This window comes from Chrysemys picta, chromosome 9 (genome assembly GCF_011386835.1).
Source record: "Chrysemys picta bellii isolate R12L10 chromosome 9, ASM1138683v2, whole genome shotgun sequence".
In the NCBI taxonomy this organism is placed as follows: Eukaryota; Metazoa; Chordata; order Testudines; family Emydidae; genus Chrysemys; species Chrysemys picta.
The window spans coordinates 8,037,889-8,055,312 of record NC_088799.1 but is presented as its reverse complement, the minus strand read 5'-3'; the positions used below and the strand labels follow the sequence as shown (position 1 = coordinate 8,055,312).

The 17,424-nt window shown below is 61.4% G+C and overlaps 2 protein-coding genes across 7 annotated transcripts; one reads left to right on the top strand and one right to left on the bottom strand.

The window, feature by feature from the left end:
- Positions 1-258: 258 nt before the first annotated feature.
- On the top strand, positions 259-4,106 carry POLR2H (RNA polymerase II, I and III subunit H). Its single transcript, XM_005286008.4, has 5 exons — positions 259-611; positions 1,262-1,345; positions 1,979-2,072; positions 2,862-2,945; positions 3,337-4,106. Exons 1-5 carry the CDS (start codon positions 539-541, stop codon positions 3,452-3,454), a joined length of 453 nt encoding a protein of 150 aa, XP_005286065.1. The 5' UTR covers positions 259-538; the 3' UTR covers positions 3,455-4,106.
- Positions 4,107-4,905: 799 nt separating this feature from the next.
- Positions 4,906-17,019, bottom strand: THPO (thrombopoietin). Of its 6 annotated transcripts, none has more exons than XM_065557687.1 (7): positions 16,872-17,019; positions 13,665-14,348; positions 8,064-8,188; positions 7,638-7,765; positions 6,669-6,755; positions 6,131-6,295; positions 4,906-5,916 (listed from the first exon to the last, which is right to left on the bottom strand). In XM_065557687.1, the coding sequence occupies exons 3-7, from the start codon at positions 8,107-8,109 to the stop codon at positions 5,695-5,697; spliced, it is 648 nt and encodes a 215-aa protein (XP_065413759.1). In that variant the 5' UTR covers positions 8,110-8,188; positions 13,665-14,348; positions 16,872-17,019; the 3' UTR covers positions 4,906-5,694. The 6 variants fall into 6 exon arrangements, with proteins under 6 accessions (XP_065413759.1, XP_065413758.1, XP_065413757.1 ...); XM_065557686.1 differs by lacking the exon at positions 16,872-17,019 and adding an exon at positions 16,579-16,834; XM_065557685.1 differs by lacking the exon at positions 16,872-17,019 and adding an exon at positions 14,715-15,634.
- Positions 17,020-17,424: the final 405 nt, after the last annotated feature.

The window sequence follows — 17,424 nt, the reverse complement described above, 5'->3', positions numbered from 1 at the left end:
CGGAGAGATCAGGAGACCCCTCCCCCGCCTGAGTTATCACAACAGTCCCGCTGCGCCCCCCCCGTGAGATCGGCTGAGGCTCCCACCCCTGCAGCCAGGTGGCTCCCCCCTGGGGTTTGTGCGGAGCGAGGGTCGCTGCTGCCGCCCTGGGTGTTTGTGTAGGGTCGCGGTGCCCCGGGGTTTGTCTGGGTCTCGCGGCTCAGGGGAGTGGGAGGGGTTTGTGGGGGGAGGCTGGTCTCTGGGGCGGGGCATCTAACGCCCCTACTGGCGCTGCCCGCAGGTGGAGCAGACAGGGACAGAACCCAGGCGTCCGGGGCGCCACAGGCAGAGGGGCGGAAGGGGAGGTGGGCGAGCCCTGGCTCCGCCTCTGAGGCAAGCCACGGGGAACCCTGTACGCACGCGCAGCACACTGCCGGGGGAAGTGCTTCCGCCCCGCACTGACATGGCGGCTCCGCATGGGCTCGAGCGGGCGCAGGTTGGCCGGAAGTGAGGCTCCGAGCCCCTGCGCCGGCCGCGCGCTCGCCGCCTCCCGCTCGCCATGGCCGGGATCCTCTTCGAGGACATCTTCGACGTGAAGGACATCGACCCCGAGGGCAAGAAATTCGACCGGGGTGAGCCAGGCCGGGGCCTCTCTCCCCAGGGGCACTTCCCGCCAGGGCGCGAGAGGGAACAGCCCCATAACCCCACCCCACCCCGGATCTGGATCCGGATCGGGACCCAAGCCCTAGGGGGGACAGCCCCTTAACCCCCCCCCCCCCCCGGATCTGGGGCTGGATTGGGACCCAAGCCCTAGGGGGGACAGCCCCATAACCCCCCCCGGATCTGGGTCCGGATCGGGACCAAGACCCTAAGGGGGGCAGGCCCCTTAAACCCCCCCCCCCCCCCGATCTGGTGCTGGATTGGGACCCAGGCCCTAGGGGGAGCAGCCCCATTACTCCCCTGGATCTGGGGCTGGATCGGGACCCAGGCCCTAGGGGGGAAAGGCCCATAACCCCCCTCCCCCAGATCTGGGGCTGGATTGGGACCCAGACCCTAAGGGGGGCAGGCCCCTTAATCCCTTCCCCCCCTTAATTCCTCCCCACGGGGACAGGTTCCATAACCCCCCGACCCCAGATCTGAGGCTCAATTGGGATTGAGGCCCTTGAGGGGACAGGCCCCATAATCCCCTTCCCCCAGAATCTGGGGCTGTATCTGGACCAAGGCCCTAGAGGTGAAAGGCCCCATATCTCATGTGTCACTGGTTCGGCTCCTTCCCTTCCAGTTTCCCGCCTGCATTGTGAAAGTGAGTCTTTCAAGATGGACCTAATCCTGGATGTGAATATACAGATCTACCCCGTGGACCTGGGTACGTATGTAGGGTGCTCGCAGGCTGGCAACTGATCATCCCTGTGACAGGCAGCACCTGCTGAGCGAGAGCCAGTTGCTGGCAGAGGTGCCCATAACACTGAGGGCTTGTCTAGCCAGGATACAAATTCAAATTAAGGAGAGGTGTGCATCTGAAGTGTATGATTTAAAGTGCATGAAGCCCTCATGTGCATGCTGCCATTCTGAAGGAAAGAGGCCTTCGATGCATTCAGTGCATTTAATTAATTAGGTCCAGTGGCCACAAACAGCTGTGATGTGAGGAGATCTGCTCTTCACCTGCCTGACAGCTCCATGACGTCTGGGGTCAGAGCGCATCACCTGGCACCTGGATGTGCTGCTGCGTGTCCCTGATCACCCGTCTCTGGAACTGGGCGCCCTGAATATTGTGTGCCCTGGTGACTGGCCGCATCGGGCTAGGAGCCAGTTCACATGTGGCTCGCTCATCTTTGCCTTCGAGCACCTTTGGATTAACATATAGCTAGGAGTCCTCGTTGCTCCCTTTCCCCTGCCCTTGTGTGCATGGGATCATGTGGCCTGTGACAGGTGTGGCGGTGAGCAGCTGGCCTCCGTGGAGGCTTGCCTTTTAGCTCCTGCTCTCTGCTGTGTGTTTCAGGGGACAAATTCCGCCTGGTCATCGCCAGCACCTTGTATGAAGATGGGACCCTGGATGATGGGGAGTATAACCCCACTGACGACAGGCCGTCCAGGTAATGGGGCAGGGAGCTGTAACACGGCAGGAAGTAGCCAAGAATGCAGTAGTGTCTGGTGCAGTCCTCCGTATGAATTCCCCGTGGGGTGGGTATGGTTCGCTCTCGTGGGGATCCGAACTGGCTGAGGACAGTGAACAAAGCGGTGGGGAAAGTGTGGCGTTGGGGAGCTGCCCTGGGTCAGAGTCACTGCCTGATCGCTTTGGCCTGTAAACACCTGGGAGAAGGGGCTAACGAGTTCCCAGCCTTTGTCTGGTGGAGTTCCCTTGTGGGCAGTTGGGCACTGCCGTCTCTCCTGGTGCGGGTGCTTGGTGCCCGCTCTCTTGTCCTGCCCCCGTTCACTTTTCCTCTCTCTCTCTCTCTGTTTTCCTTCTCATCTTTCACTTTTATCCATCCTCTGTTTATTTTTTGGTTTCTAAATTCTCATGTCCGTGACTATTTCTACATCATCGCTGTTGTATCCAAGCAGCCCCTACCTGTTCTTGGCGGCCCTGGTTCTCTAGCTCCCTCTCCCTATTCGCCAGGGGGTTACTTGCTGCTTGGGCTGGCGGTGGCCACTGGTGGCTCCATAGGGCTGATCGCACGTGCGCCATGTGTGCTGTGGGGGCAGAGGCCAGACTGTGCTTATGTGGCTGGCTACATTCAGGGCCATTGCAGGAGTGCAGAGGGCGCCAGGTGGCTTTCCAGGAACCATCTGGTGCTTTACCCTGATGGATGTTTGCTTTGGGCAGAAGGGTCAGGTCCGTGGGTGTGCGCCTCTCTCCACCCCCGCTCTCTTGTTGCATGCAGGGCCGACCAGTTTGAGTATGTGATGTATGGGAAGGTGTACAGGATTGAGGGAGATGAAACATCCACGGAGGCAGCCACACGCCTGTAAGTGTCCTGCTTGCCCCTACCCCCCGTGACACTCCCCTGTTGTCCACGAGAGGTGGTGCAGTTCTGTGCCCCTCCAGAGCGCGGTGCCCTGAGCCTGGGGTAGTCAAGGGAGGGGGCAGCATGGTCCTACACAGAGTCGCTAGTGGATCCCTAAGGGGAACACCGGGACGCTGAGCTCTGCCCATCGCACTCCTCTCACCTAGCAGGCTCCTAATTCCCAGAGGTGAGTAGCCAGGGGCTCCCTTTAGCCACGAGGGGGCCCTCTGACACCGGGGAGGTGAGCAACAATGGCTGCCTCTTGGCTGCTAAGGCTTCTGGAGCCTGGGTGTGATGCCCCCTCCCTGATCTGTGGGATCCTGTTCTCACCTCTGCCCCTCTCCTGCCCTAGTTCTGCCTACGTGTCCTACGGGGGGCTGCTCATGAGACTCCAGGGAGACGCCAACAACCTGCACGGCTTCGAAGTGGATTCCAGGGTTTACCTCCTGATGAAGAAACTGGCCTTCTAACCGCAGGGGGCCGAGCCGCTGGGGACTGCGGCTGCACCTGGGACCCCACCTCACACGCAGGCTTTGCAAATAGACACGGCCTTGCTGGCCGGGACTGGGACCCTTGTAGGCAACGGCCGCTGGATTTCAGCTCCTTTGGCCCATCTGGACCCTCTGAAGGGATGCATGGCAAAAGCCAGCCCCATTTCCAGCAGGCTCTGTATTTTGTGGCCTCTGTGTTGGCCGGGCGCAGGACAGGGAGCCGTTACTGAGCCAGCCCTACCTGGTTCTGTACTAAAGTGGGTGCTTCGGATTTGTCTCTGCTTAGATCACGCTAGCAAGTGTGAGACCGTAATATACAGTGACACAGCTAAAACCGCTGGTGTTTAAGACGGGGAGTTCACCCCTGTCCGCACTCTGGCTTCTTGGTGCGCAGACATGACTGTTTCAGACATCGCTGCACTAGTTACACTGGAAGGTTTCCTTTGCGACTCTAAGGGCTAGCCACTTCATTTTGTCTCCGAGTTGACTCTGCTCTTGTCCTCCATTACCCACGCCGGTCATTTCTGGCTAGATCCAGACCGTCACCCTGGGTTACGACTGTTCAAAGTTTTGGGGCCCGCTGCTTGTCCAGCCTCAATAAAAAGGGGAGAGGGCTCCCCCTGCTGGAGAACTTGTGATCCAAGTCTTCTAACACATGGGGTGGCCCTTAGCGACCAGCCACCGGTAGAGTTTGGCCAATGTAGCTATGGCAGTAAAGGGCCTCGGCGCCGGCAAAAAAGGGCTTTTGCCAATAGAGTTTTTTGTTTGAGGGACTGGGACGAGCTCTGCCGGCCCAGGAGCTCGTGCCCTTTCTGATGGAGGGAAGGCCTAGAAGCCAGATGCAGAGCCGGTGTAACCAGACACAGCTCTGTTGAGCATACTCCTGGCCCCTAGATCCCTCTCTGCTGCCTGGAGTTTGAGGTGTGAATGGCCCTGAAACGCCAGTGGCCAAGGAGAGCTGTCGCCTGTAGCGTAGACGTGGCCTTAGTCTCCTTAATGCTGTCTCCTTCCATTTAATTCAGCCTAGAAATTGCTGCAGGGTAGGGGTGAGAGGGGAGATGGCTGCGAGATGCGCTAGCCTTGGAAGCGGGCCAGGCTAGGAGAAGGGGTGAGAGCCAGCTCTGTTTCTGGGAAAGGCACCTGTCTGTCTGCTGTTCCTGCAGCGGCCACAGGAGGGCGCTGGATACCTCCTTCTCAGGGGAGGGTGCAGCACTGCCTGAGCAGGGCCCTGCCCCCAATGCCCCACACACACACTCCTCCCTCCCCCGAGTGGGACGGGGAGGTGAGTGGAAGAGAGTCTGTTTCTCACTGAAGTCCCCAGAATAAGGCTGGCGCACCCCTGTGCATGGGCCCCCAGTGAGCAGGCCCGTGTCCCCGCACTAACCCCGATCAGTGAGCTTTGCCCCCTGCTAAGCAAGATCACAGGGCTCTTTAGAAAAATAAGCTCTTTAATCGTAAGACGTTTTCCCGGTAAAAGACGCCCGCCCCCTCCCTGATCCTTAACTCTAGCAAGCAGCCCGAATCCGTCTCCTTTCCACTGCCACAGTTGTGATAAACAGCGAGTGCTGCATTACCCTCTGTGCAGGGAGGCTGGGCTGGGGTGACGCAGGGAGACCTGGGGGCATGGGCCGCAGGGGCGTGTACCCGCAAGTGCATAAGTCCACAGCTGCGTTCTGCCAGCTGGTCCCCTGGCACAGCAAGTCCCCCACCCCTGGATTACGCAGTGGTCGACTGGAGACGGGGCTGGTGGATGAGCAGTGAGTTTTCTCACCTGTGCCCTGGGGCAGGGACGAGTCCACGCGTGTTGCATGTGTGTTGGCTGGATTCAGAGGCCCTATGCCAATGAGTCCTGCCTCGCCGTGCGCCCACAGGAGCTCCTCCTCGGAGGGCAGAGTCCTCTCCCTTTCCTGGGATGTGCAGAGCTGAGAACCGCATCCTTTGGCCCCTCCCAGTCTCAGGGCCAGGCCCCTTTTTGCTCAGCTCTCAAGTCTTCGCTGTGGGTCGACATTCACCGACCCAGTAGTGGGGGGCCTCTCTAGGGCTGAAGGAGCCCCCTTTCTTGTCCTCTGCCAGCTGTTAATGTCCTTGGGCGTGATCTCTCCTCTGCTCCAGCAAGGCCCACTCTGCCCTGCTCTTCCTCCCCCATCTCTGGAGAGTGGGGGGCCAGGATCTGCTTCCTTCCCACCCTGTCTCCACCTGTGGTCTGGTGGACACCCCCATCAGCAGGCAGGGCTTTCACTGTCCCCTTGAGGCAGGCGGGGACATGGGGTGCTTGGGGGCTCTGGCACCCCCCGGCTTCCTTCCCGGCAGAAATCCTTTGCCAGGTCATGGAACAGGAAGCGCAGTTTGCCTTGCACGAGCTGCCGGTAGACCAGAAATATCACACTGGGGTGGCTCTGCAGCGTTGTCCGGGAGGCGCGGTCCGGCTGCCAGGCGCTGACCTGTCCCAAGACAGAGAACGGGCCCTCAAACAGAGTGCTTCCCCCGCCCTGAGCAATCCCCGGCGGCATCCCCATCGCCACCCGGGGCCAAAGCTGCAGCTGGGACTCCAGGCTTAGAGAGGAGCAAGGTGAGCTCTTCACCCTGCTGGGCTGGGCAGGGCTGATGGGGACAGAGGGCCGGGGGCCAGGCTGGGCTGGGCAGAAGGGGTCTCACCTGCCAGCTGAAGGTCTGCAGGAGCAGGAGGAAGGAGTTGGCTTTCTTGTAGAGCTGCCCCAGGAGGGCAGCCGCACACTCCTGCCTCACGTGGCCCTGCGCAGCGCTCACCGCGTCCACCAGCAGCGCCAGGTCACAGAGGATTTCCTGCCTTTTCGTCTCATTCTGACGGGGACAGAGAAGGGGGGGGCGGTGAGTGCCTGAGCCCGCAGGCAGGGACTAAGGGGTGAGAGCCCTCAGCCCTTCCCATGTCTCTTAACCCAGCAGCGTGACGGGAACGTGGATGCTGGCATCACCCCACCAGCAGGGGGCGAGGGAGCAGGACTGCCCTCTGCTGAGCCCATGGGCAGCAGCCAGCAGAGGGACAAATATTCCCCTCCCCTCCAGGACTCCTCTCTGGGTCTGCTGCCCCCTCGAAGGTGGGCTGAGTGATCATCTTCCCCTTCGTGGCCAGGGAAGAGCTGGAACTCCTGGGCTGCAGCTGCTAGAGATGCTCCCCACCCCACACCTGTCCCCAGGTGCCCCCGGCCTCACTCACTGTCTTCGTTTTCCATTCCCGGAGGCTGAAGTCCACCATGGGCAGAGGAAGGGGCTGCGTTAGTGAGGGGAGCTCCTGGCACTGGCTCTATGGGGAGAGGAAGTGGAAAACACTGAGACAGACGTGGACAGGCCTAGGAGAGCCCAGCCCGTGAGGTGGGCTCTAGGGGCAAGAGAAGGAATTAGCACCGACTCCGTTAGGAGGAGCGGAGGCAGCGCTGGGGCTGTGCCGCATACATGGCCAGGCAAGATGTTTGCCTGCCTTCCTTCCTCTGAAGCTTGTGTGATCCCAGCCTCTCCCAGCAGGGGGCAGGGCAGGCACTGGCTGTGGGGGAGCTGCCAGCTACTCCAGTCCCAGCCTCTTCCAGTAGGGGGCGCTGTTGGGCACAGGTAGAAGCACTGGCTGAGGGGAAGTGCCCACCCTCTCCCAACAGGGGGCGCCATAGGGCACAGGGTATGAGCGCTGGCTGTGGGGGAGCTCCCAGTTACTCCAGTCCCAGCCTCTCCCAGCAGGGGGCGCTGTAGGGGGCAGGGCAGGAGCGCTGGTTGTGGGGGAGCTCCCAGTTACTCCAGTCCCAGCCTCTCCCAGCAAGGGGCGCTGTAGGGGGCAGGGCAGGAGCGCTGGTTGTGGGGGAGCTCCCAGTTACTCCAGTCCCAGCCTCTCCCAGCAAGGGGCGCTGTAGGGGGCAGGGCAGGAGCGCTGGTTGTGGGGGAGCTCCCAGTTACTCCAGTCCCAGCCTCTCCCAGCAGGGGGTGCTGTAGGGGGCAGGGCAGGAGCGCTGGTTGTGGGGGAGCTCCCAGTTACTCCAGTCCCAGCCTCTCCCAGCAGGGGGCGCTGTAGGGCAAGGGTAGGAGCACTGGCTGTGGGGGAGCTCCCAGCCTCTCCCAGCAGGGGGTGCTGCAAGGGTAGGGCAGGGGCGCTGGCTGTGGGGGAGCTCCTGGTTAGCCGGGCTGGAGCGTGTCTCCTTACCACTCTCTTCTCCATGTCCTTGGCTTCGCTGATGTATTTCTGGATCAGCCGGTTGTCGCAGACCAGCCGGGCCGGGCTCATCCTGGACAGCTTGATGTGGAGGAGGAACGCTGTGAGGAGCAGCAGCCCTGAGAGCAATCAAAGGGAAAGACAGCATGGGCCAGACTTTCCTGCGGGCAGAGCCCAGCCAGGAGACCGGCGCGCCCACTCCATGGAGAAAAGCTCAAGAATATCCCGTAGCTTGCCTTCCCCCACCCCATCCCGTCCAAGGAGAGCTGTCCCCACATGTCATCCCCACAGGTCTGTTCTTGGGCCATTCTCCGGGGCTAGCACAGGACAATTGTCACATCTCTAGTCTCCTGGGGCTCTTACCTGACCACTCGCTGGCCCTGTCTCAGTTGCCCTCTCCTGTTTCTCGTGGCTCACCTGCCCCCTCCCTGCAGCCTGTGGGCGCCCCATTGACAAGTCTCATGCTGGGCCACGTGCTTCTCCAGCTGTTTCTCCTGCCATCTCCTCCTTCCTTCGGGGTAGTCACACACCCCACCCACGACCTGCCGGCAGGACATCGATTCACTTGTCAGCCCTGAGGCCGGCGCTTTAAGTCAAACCAAGCTGAGCTCCAAAACTGAGCCAGTCACCCCTGGCCCACTGCTGGGCACCAGCCTAGCTCCCTGCCCCACTGGGAGTGGGACCACCTCCATCCCCAGCCCCTCCTACCCTGCTCTGGAGCATAGTCTAACGTGTGAAAAGTCTAATGCAGCCCATGCACTCGGCCTTTAACACGTGTGAAACTGTTCACGTTCAAACTCGGGCCTAAACTTTAACGCCACCAGCCTAGCTCACGTTAAAGCCCACACTGTCTTGTCTACACAGCTTTGATCCCTGTCTAGCCAAGACCAGGGCAAAGGAGGGGCTGGGCCTGACCGCCCCTGTGTGGGCCCCCCATCTCCATTCACCGCTGTGCACGGTGGCCGTAAAATGCCATCAAACCCAAATTCTCCGATACCCCCACCTACACGGGTGTAAATGACCCACGGTGCCAAGCTGGGCGAAGTGGGTCCTGTGGGAAAGCTGTCTCTTTCCAAAGCAAGTCGGGTCTGGGGAGGGGGGAGGGGATCTGCCAGGCAAAGGGGTGGCAGAAAGGCAAGGAGTAGAAACCGAGCAAGAGGGAAACAGTTTTAAGGTTAGGGGAGTGGGAGTGGGACCACCCCCCTCCTCCATCCCCAGCCCCTCTGACACCAGCAAGGGGGCCGGCAGGCTGCATGGATGGATTAACATGTGCGTTGCACCACAGGTGGCTAGGGCATCTCCGGACAGAAAGCTCCTTAGTGGTGGTGACTGGTGTGTTGAACTGGTCTAGAGTGGCGTCTACAACCCTCTACCAAATCAGGCCCTGCTGCGCTCGGCGCTGTACAAACACACTGACAGTCCCTGCCCTGATTAGCTCACAGTCCAAGCAGACAAAGGGTTGGGAGCAGAACAGAGAGGAGAGGTGACTGGCCCCAGGCCCTGCAGCAGGTCCATGGCAGGACCAGAACCCAGGTCTCCTAGCCCAGGGCCCTACCCACCAGGCCACATTGCCGATACTGGCTAAGGGGCTTTGGAAGGGCAGTGCAGGCTGAAAGTCAGCGTGTTTCCAAACAAAAGCCATTCCCTGCACTGCTAACTCCTGGAGAGTAAGCAGTTCATTTCCCTCCCATGCGCAACCGCTTCACCTTGGGCAAGGCAGTGTCCCCCTGCTATCCCTGCGCTGTTTCACTTTCTGTTTCTCAGGTGTGGGAAGGCGGCAGGGGAAGGCGGAGGCCAACTGAGACGATAGTGGAACAAATGTGAATATTACAGCCAAAAAAATATGGTAAAAGCCTAAAGGGACGTTACAGTTGCAAAGTCAAGCCCTGCAGCCTTCTGTCACGGAGTCCCCGGGCGATGCTCTGGAGCTGCTCCCCACAAAGCCAGTCAGGACTTTGGGGAGCCTCCTCTCCCTCGGAGCAGACCGTCTTCAGGGCAAGAAGCTCACACGGCTTTGCCTCCTGGGTCTCTCCTGGGAGCATTCAGCATATGCCCCTCCGTGCGCTTCCCACGGCGAGTCCGCCCCGGCGGGGTCCTGGGGAAGCCAGAGGGTTCTGCACCCCCACTTCACAGTCAGACGTGACTCTCAGCCAGCCAGTAAAACAGAGGTTTATTAGATGACAGGAACACGGTCTAAAACGGAGCTTGTAGGTACAGCGGCGAACGGGACCCCTCGGCCGGGTCCATTATGGGGTTCAGAGAGTCAGACACCCACGTCTGCCCTCACTCCTAGTCCCCAGGTAGCTCCAACTCTGAAACCCCCTCCAGCCCCTCCTTCTCTCGGCTTTGTCTCTTTCCTGGGCCAGGAGGTCACCTCATTTCTTTGTTCACCTTTAGCTATTTCCTTGCAGGGGGGGAAGGGGCCCTGGCCATTTGTTGCCAGGGAGACAGAGTGTCAGTGATTTATGCACACGGGCCTTTACACACCACCTAGAGACTTAAGAAATGCATAGGGGAAACTGAGGCACCCACACAGTATTCAGAGGAAACATTAAGAACAGTCCCACTTCGTCACACCTTCCCTTGGCCGTATGCGCTGCGAGCGTCACAGCTGCTTGCTGACAACAGGGGAATGGTGAGACGCAAGACTGCTGGGATCAATTCCAGAGGGGAGTGTGATCTAGTGGTTAGAACCCCTTCTTTAACAGTCCACCCAGCATATACCCACTGCAGCCTGTCTCTGCCACCATCTATCTATATCCCCCCCACACACACAGTCGATCTCTGTCCCCCACTCCTTGCCCGTCCCCTCTCTAACAGATTCTCTGCCCCCTGTCTCCCTGCACCCCCAATCCTCCCTCCTCTGCATCTGTCTAGTTCCCCCGCTGGCAGAGCACCGAGAGCGTCTCCTTAGAATATCAGGATTGGAAGAGACCTCAGGAGGTCATTCTAGTCCAACTCCCTGCTCAAAGCAGGACCAATCCCCAGACAGATTTTTGCCCCAGATCCCTAAATGCCCCCCTCAAGGATTGAACTCCCACCCCTGGTTTAGCAGGTCAATGAGCTATCCCTCCTAGTTCTCAGGCCACAGCTGTGGATGTCATAGCAGCCGCTAGGGTGACCAGACAGCAAATGCGAAAAATCGGGACGGGGCTGGGGGGTAATAGGAGCCTATATAAAACAAAGCCCCAAATATTGGGACTGTCCCTATAAAATTGGGACATCTGGTCACCCTAGCGGCTGCTGATGTCCAGAGCAACAACTGCAGGGAAAGGCCAGCCGAGGGCGGCAGCATGCTCATTTGCCCTCTGGGGATGGGGTCTGGCTGCAGCCTGGGCACTGGGTAGGAGCTGCGAGGGTTGGAGCATGCTTAGTGCAGATGGAATCTTTGGGGAATTCAGCTGCCAAACTCGAACAAAATCTCTTTTGCAAACTGAGATTTTTCAGAGGCTTATAATGTGGCCGAATTGGGGTTGGTCTTCACGGGGTCAGCAAAAGGCAAATCATTCCCACCAGGGCAACCTCTCTGCCAAATCTCAAAGCCCTACTCCAAAGCTTGGGGGCGCAAAAGCTTCCCAGCCAAACACTTGCAGGCATTTTTTTAACCTGGGCAAAACGACATCTTTTCCTCTAATCTAACCACAGAATCATTTTAGCTGAAACTTTCCCAAAAGATTCAGCCGGAGGCAGACTCTGGGCATGGAAAATTTCATCCCGAGTGGTTAAAGTGTGGCTTGGGAGACCATGAGTGATAGGCCACCAGCTCCCTCTAGAATGAGGGGTTCTACGCCCTGAAACGTTGGACCCAACCTACTTGACAGTGTCCCATGGCAGGAGAACTGCAAGTATCCACCGCCGAAGTGAAATGGGGCCATGTTTCCTGCTGGGCTCCATCCCCAGGAAGCAGGGCAGTGATAAGGGAGGATAAATGGCTTCCTTTGCTGGCCGTGTGCGTCGCACTCCCATCCCGCTGATAAGGAGTGTTTGCACCGCGAGCGACTCTGGACACAGGTTCCTCTTGGGTGGCCTCAGTGCAGACGCGGACCAGCTCTACGTCGAGGGCGGCGTCACATATGGCTCAGAGCATTTCGGGGAATGCCAGTGTCCTCTGTACACTGCGTCCTGGGAACCCCCGCCCCGCCCCAGGCAGCCCCAGCTGCAGGATTCCCCCAGGCAGCCACCAGAGGCAGCGACGGCTCCGACACCGCTCTGCTGGGGGCCGATTCCCCGCACTCGGAGCCCTGGGTCTCTAACAGAGACACACTCGTTCCAGCGGGAGTCCTGGGCTCGGGACAGGGGTTCTCTGGCCTGGGGTGAGTTCGCTCCGCTCGGCCAGTGAGTCTGGGAGCTCAGGAGCCTGGTGCCTCCCCTTGAGTCCCCTGGGAGAGGCTCCCCGCTACGCAGCTGCTTTGAGCATCCCAGGCCTTTGCTCTGGTGGCCCTGCCCTGCCCATCACCCCCTGTGACGGAGTGGGAATGTTCTTAATGTTTTCTTTGAATACTGGTGCGTGCCTGTGACGCAGCAGGGAGTGGGGAGTGTTGGCCTGGGAAGGTTGCAGGGGAGTTGTGCTGGGACTGTCTACATTGGGGATGGGAGACTTTCCTGGAGGGAAGGTACCTGAGCAGGTAACATGAGAACCCAGGAGGGGGCTTGGAGATCAGGTGACCTCCTGGTCCGGGAAAGAGACAAAGGGAGAGGAGGGGCTGGAGAGTTTCAGTTTGGAGCCAGCTGGAAAAATGGAGGGGAGGCTAGACAGACCTCCTGGCCCCCCCCAGAAGGACCTGACTAAGGGGTCCTGTTTATGCCTACAAGGTCTGGTTTGGACTGTGTTCTTATCTATAATAAACCTTCTGTTTTACTGGCTGGCTAAGAGTCCGTCCCCATCACCCCCACCAGCCCTGCCCTACCCCTCCGTCCCCATCACCCCCACCAGCCCTGCCCTGCCCTACCCCTCCGTCCCCATCACCCCCACCAGCCCGGCCCTGCCCTACCCCTCCGTCCCCATCACCCCCACCAGCCCGGCCCTGCCCCTCCGTCCCCATCACCCCCATCAGCCCTGCCCTGTCCCTCATTCCCCATCACCCCCATCCAGCCCTGCCCTACCCCTCCGTCCCCATCACCCCCACCAGCCCTGCCCTGCCCTACCCCTCCGTCCCCATCACCCCCACCAGCCCGACCCTGCCCCTCCGTCCCCATCACCCCCACCAGCCCTGCCCTGTCCCTCATTCCCCATCACCCCCATCCAGCCCTGCCCTGACCCTCCATCCCCATCACCCCCCGTCCGGCCCTGCCCTGCCCCTCTGTCCCCGTCCATTCCCTGGCCACTGCCCCTTCATTGCCACCAGACCCACTTGGCCTCTGACCCTCCCTCCCCATCAGCCCAGTCCTGCCCTCCTGTCCCTGTCAACCCCACCAGTCCCATTCCCAGTGCCCTGGAGCGTGAAAGCCTCCGACACACGGACAGGTTGATCCCACTCGCCTCGCGTCTGGTCCGTGTGACGGGAACAAAGTTGTGAGCCCAGCAGGGCCTGGCCTGCCCCCTCTGCCCACTGTTGGCCCTCGGTGCTGAGGCTGTTTGAGGCAGGGGCGGGCAGGTTGGGGATCCCATTTCCTGAAGGACTGCGAGTGGGTGAAGCAGTGAGAGACGCCCCATCCCGTCAGCCCGTGGGAACTGGGTGCTCTGTGTGACCCTGGGGCTGGAGGGCAGTCTGTGGCACCCAGGGGCATGCTACCTAAGCCCTGCCCCCGGGGGTTGTGCTCCGCGACCGGGGGCACTTGGGATGTCTCGGGCCAGCACAGTCACTGAGGGGCCCAGCCAATAGCTCTGAGCCCTACATCCCCACGCGGGAGAGGCCAGCAAGGGCTGCGGCCTCATCCCCGCAGTCACGGGCACAGCCCTGGACCCCAAACCTCACAGGGCCCCCTCTGGGGCGTTGTCTCTCCCTGCCCAGGCGTGCGACTCCACCCCCCTCGCCGTGCCCAGGCTTGGGGAGTGTCGCGTCCCAGCCCAGCACTCACTGTTCAACTCCATGCTAAGCTGGCCGTCTCTGCACTGCATCTTCCTCCCCGGGGCCAGCGGCTGCTCTCCTGCTCCCGGCCGGCTTCCATTTAGGGCAGCTTTCGCCCAGGCTCTTGGCGGGGCACGAGGACCGGACCGCGGGACAGGGGACGGGAGAGCCCCCGGGTGACGCCGCACGGCTCCCACTGCCGAGTGACCACACCAAGGCTTCCTGTTGTGCTGCTCGACCTCCGAGGAAAAGCACTGGGGCCCAGAGCACGAGCCCTTGGGAAGGCTTCCTGCTTCCCGCGGCTTCCTCCTTGGCTCGCCGCGCTGTAGTCCTGCACACGGGCTGGGATCCCGGAGGCAGCCACCTCGCTGCGCTCACCCGCTGGCGCGCGATACGGCTCGTGCCGTGAACCGGCCCCACCAGCTCCCCCGCTGCACGAGCCGGGCGAGGAGCCGGGCGAGCCTCACTTCCCGCTGGGACTGCGTCTCCTGCCCACCGGCTCTCGCACCACGGACTGTGGAAAGCTCGGTGCCCCAGAGCGTGAGCGGCATGCAAGTTGGGGGCCCGGCGCTGGCTCCCCACGGCTGGCGGCCCGGAAGGATGTCTGCTTTGGGCTGCACAGCTGGCTGGTTCCCCCAGAAAGCCCCAGCGATCCAGCCAGGAGGTCAGGGTTCAAGGGCTGCTCTCGGTACACCTGGAATGGAGACGGTGCAGTCAGTGAGCAGAGGAGGGAAATTCCAGCTCTCTGGCGGACCTGCTCCCAGCACCCCCTTCACTCCCCCTGGCACCGGAGTCCTGCCTGTGGGCTCAGGGCTGCAAACCCCATCCCCACCCCTGCAAGGTCCCCTAAGTGACACACAGAGATGCTGATGATCCCGCCCCAGACCCCCAGCATCCACCATCCACAGGAACACACATGCATCTGCCCTGGGAGCTCTAAGGGGCCCGTTACCCTCATGTCCGTGTGAGCCATGTCGGGTTCACACTAATGCAAAAAATGGGCAGCCCCATTTCCAGCATCCGCAGAGCTACCCCCAGCCTTGTCCCTGGGCTTTCTCACCTGCTCGGCTCCTGCTGCCCCATAGCCCTGCACCCGAGCACCATCAAAGTGCCTCCAGGCACTGTCCTCTGCACTGGGCCCCTGGGGCATCTCTGGGGTCACCCTTGGACTCAGTCATCTGCCCCAGTGGGGGCGCCGGGCAGAGCTGAGAAGATTCACGGGAAGGAATCGGATTCTAGGCACCAGACCTGTGCTCAGCCAGCCAGGGAACTGAGCAGATACCATGTGACCGGCACGTCCCATCCAAACTAGCCAGACTCCCCACCACGAGCGGCTGCTGGAAAATCCTGTGCTGTGTCCAGACCAGGCGCAAAGTGCCAAGTAGTCCGTGCAGTGGGGAGGGGGCACACAGCTCTGGGGCGGGGCTGGGAGGTGTGAGCTTTGGGGGCAGGACCTACTGGGGCTGGGAGCCCAGAGCAGATTACAGGTCAGGAAGGGGCAGGGGAGGAATCTGGAGCAGGCACAGAGCCCCCAGCCCAGGCCCAGGGAGCAGCTGGTGGAATCCTTAGGGCCTGGGGAAGGGGCAACTGTGGGGCAGGGGCCCAGCCCAGGGAAGGGGCAGCCGTGGAAGACGGGCATGAGCCCAGTCCCGGGGAAAGGGTGACCACAGGAGCTGGACAGGGCCCAGGCCTGGGGAAGGTTGGCTGTGGAAGCCAGGCAGGGGCCCAGGCCCAGGGAAGGGGCAGCCTGGGAGCCGGGCGGAGCCCAGGGAAGGGGTGGCCGTGGGAACCAAGTAGGGGCCCAGCCCAGGGAAGGGGCAGCCCGCAGGAGCCAGGCCAGGGCCCAGCCCGGGGAAGTGGTCGCCTGCAGGAGCCAGGCAGGAGCCCAGCAGGCAGGACGGCCTGCAGGGAAGTGACTTTTGAGCTATTTGCGCAATGTTAATTGTTAACGAAAGTCCCCCAGGGTTGGTTTAACCGTGGAAAGCCCAGGCCGCCCCCTGCTTGGTAAGAACACAGCTGGCCTGGAGCTCCGAACCCTCAGCTCCCCTGCCCAGGTGGGGGGCAGTTCTGTCTGGTGAGTGCCAGGATGCCAGCGTGGAATGGGGAGGGGCAGACCCCCTTCCCCAGCACATTCACCCCCAGTGAAGAGCTGCTCCTGCATGGGCAGAAGCTGGCTATGCCCCAGTGTCCCCCAGGAGGGCCCGATGTGTGCCCCCCAGCATCCTCAAGGTGCCTCTTGGGACGGGGTGAGGCTCTTCCTTGACAGCACTGTAGGGCCTGTTTCAACACTGGCATGGCTAGTCGGGTGCTGCCCTGATGCCCATACACCCCAACCCCTTCCCCAGGGGAGCTGTCTGCTGGGTAATGACCCATCCGGGGAGGAAAACGAACCCCCGCAGCTGTGCCAATAGCCCTGATACCCCTCGGCTGTACGCTGCCCCCACCCCTCGGAGCGGGCACCCAGCCTTCCTCTGCTTGGCAGCTCCCTGCACATGGGGCATGCTGCCGGAGATCCCCAGGGCCACCTCTCGTGCTGGCACTGGGGGTGCCCAAGCGGGGTCAGGGCCCATTGTGCTGGGTGCCCCTCCCACAGAGAGCACAATGCGCTCTGGGGCCTGAGGGGCTCAGTCGGAACAGATCTGCAAATCTCTGCCCGCGTGCACAAATCTCCCTGCAGCTCAGAGCACCAGCTGCTCCTGGGAGCTGGGCGGAGGGAGGCCGTTTGTGGGTTGGGGACTCCGGGTTCCTAGCATGCATCTTCTCGGGGTCTGGCCGTCCGACCAGCATCAGAACCCACCCCGGCCGCATGTCGGCTCCTCCACCCAGGGCTGCAGGAGGAAACTGTTTGCAGGGCAAGCGCCTAGGGGCAGGGACCCGGCGCTACCAGCATCTGCAAAGAGCCTGACCACCAACCACTGACTCACGTCTGTTGCCCCCCAGCTGCCCTGCGTCTGGGAAGCTCAGGGCTGGGTTCGCTGTTGTTTCCTTCCTTTCCTCTCAGACTAGTCCAGCCCACGCTCAGGCACACGCATGCACGCACCCAAAACACACACCCAGCCTTACACACCTGCACATGCTCACACGCCAGCCACGTGGGCCATTGTTCCTGGCAGAGGAGTGGTCTCCCGGGGAAGTTGGATGTGAGACAGACCAGGCAAAAACAAACACCGCTGCTCTCCCATGACCTCCCTCCCTCCCCAGGCCCTGCTGTGCCCACCTGGAGAGTTGCAGAGGAGCTCGGCAGGCAGCCTGGGATATGGAGGGGAAGCAGGAGGGCAGAGAGTGCGCCAGCAGGAGCTCCGGCCTGGTCCCGAGCAGCCGCAGCAGTGGGCCGGCAGGCGAGTGAAGCGCACCGGGGTCAAACACCCCCGGCTTCCCACACACCTGGCCTTGCCCAATGCAAACATTAGCCCAGCTGCGGTGGGCGTCCTTGCCCGGCCTCCTTGCCTGCTGCGGACGTGACGCGCTGCAGGCGCCCTGGCATCAGGGAGTCTGAGCCAGGAGCAGAAGCGCCAGGTCTAACCAGGGCACAGCAATACCGCCCCAGTCCTCCACGGGCTGTATTCTGTATCTCCGTAGCGCCAACAGCAAGTGGGCACAGAGCCTCGGACCCCGCCTCCAAGGGCACCCAGCTGCCACGGGGAGGGCATGGCCTCCACACTGAACTGGCTTCCTCGTCCTCTTGCTTGAACCCGAAAGTGGAGTCTCTTTAAAACTGGAGTTTAGCAGCGGGTCATAAATCTGCCCTCTGCCCTCCCACACCCCGTCTT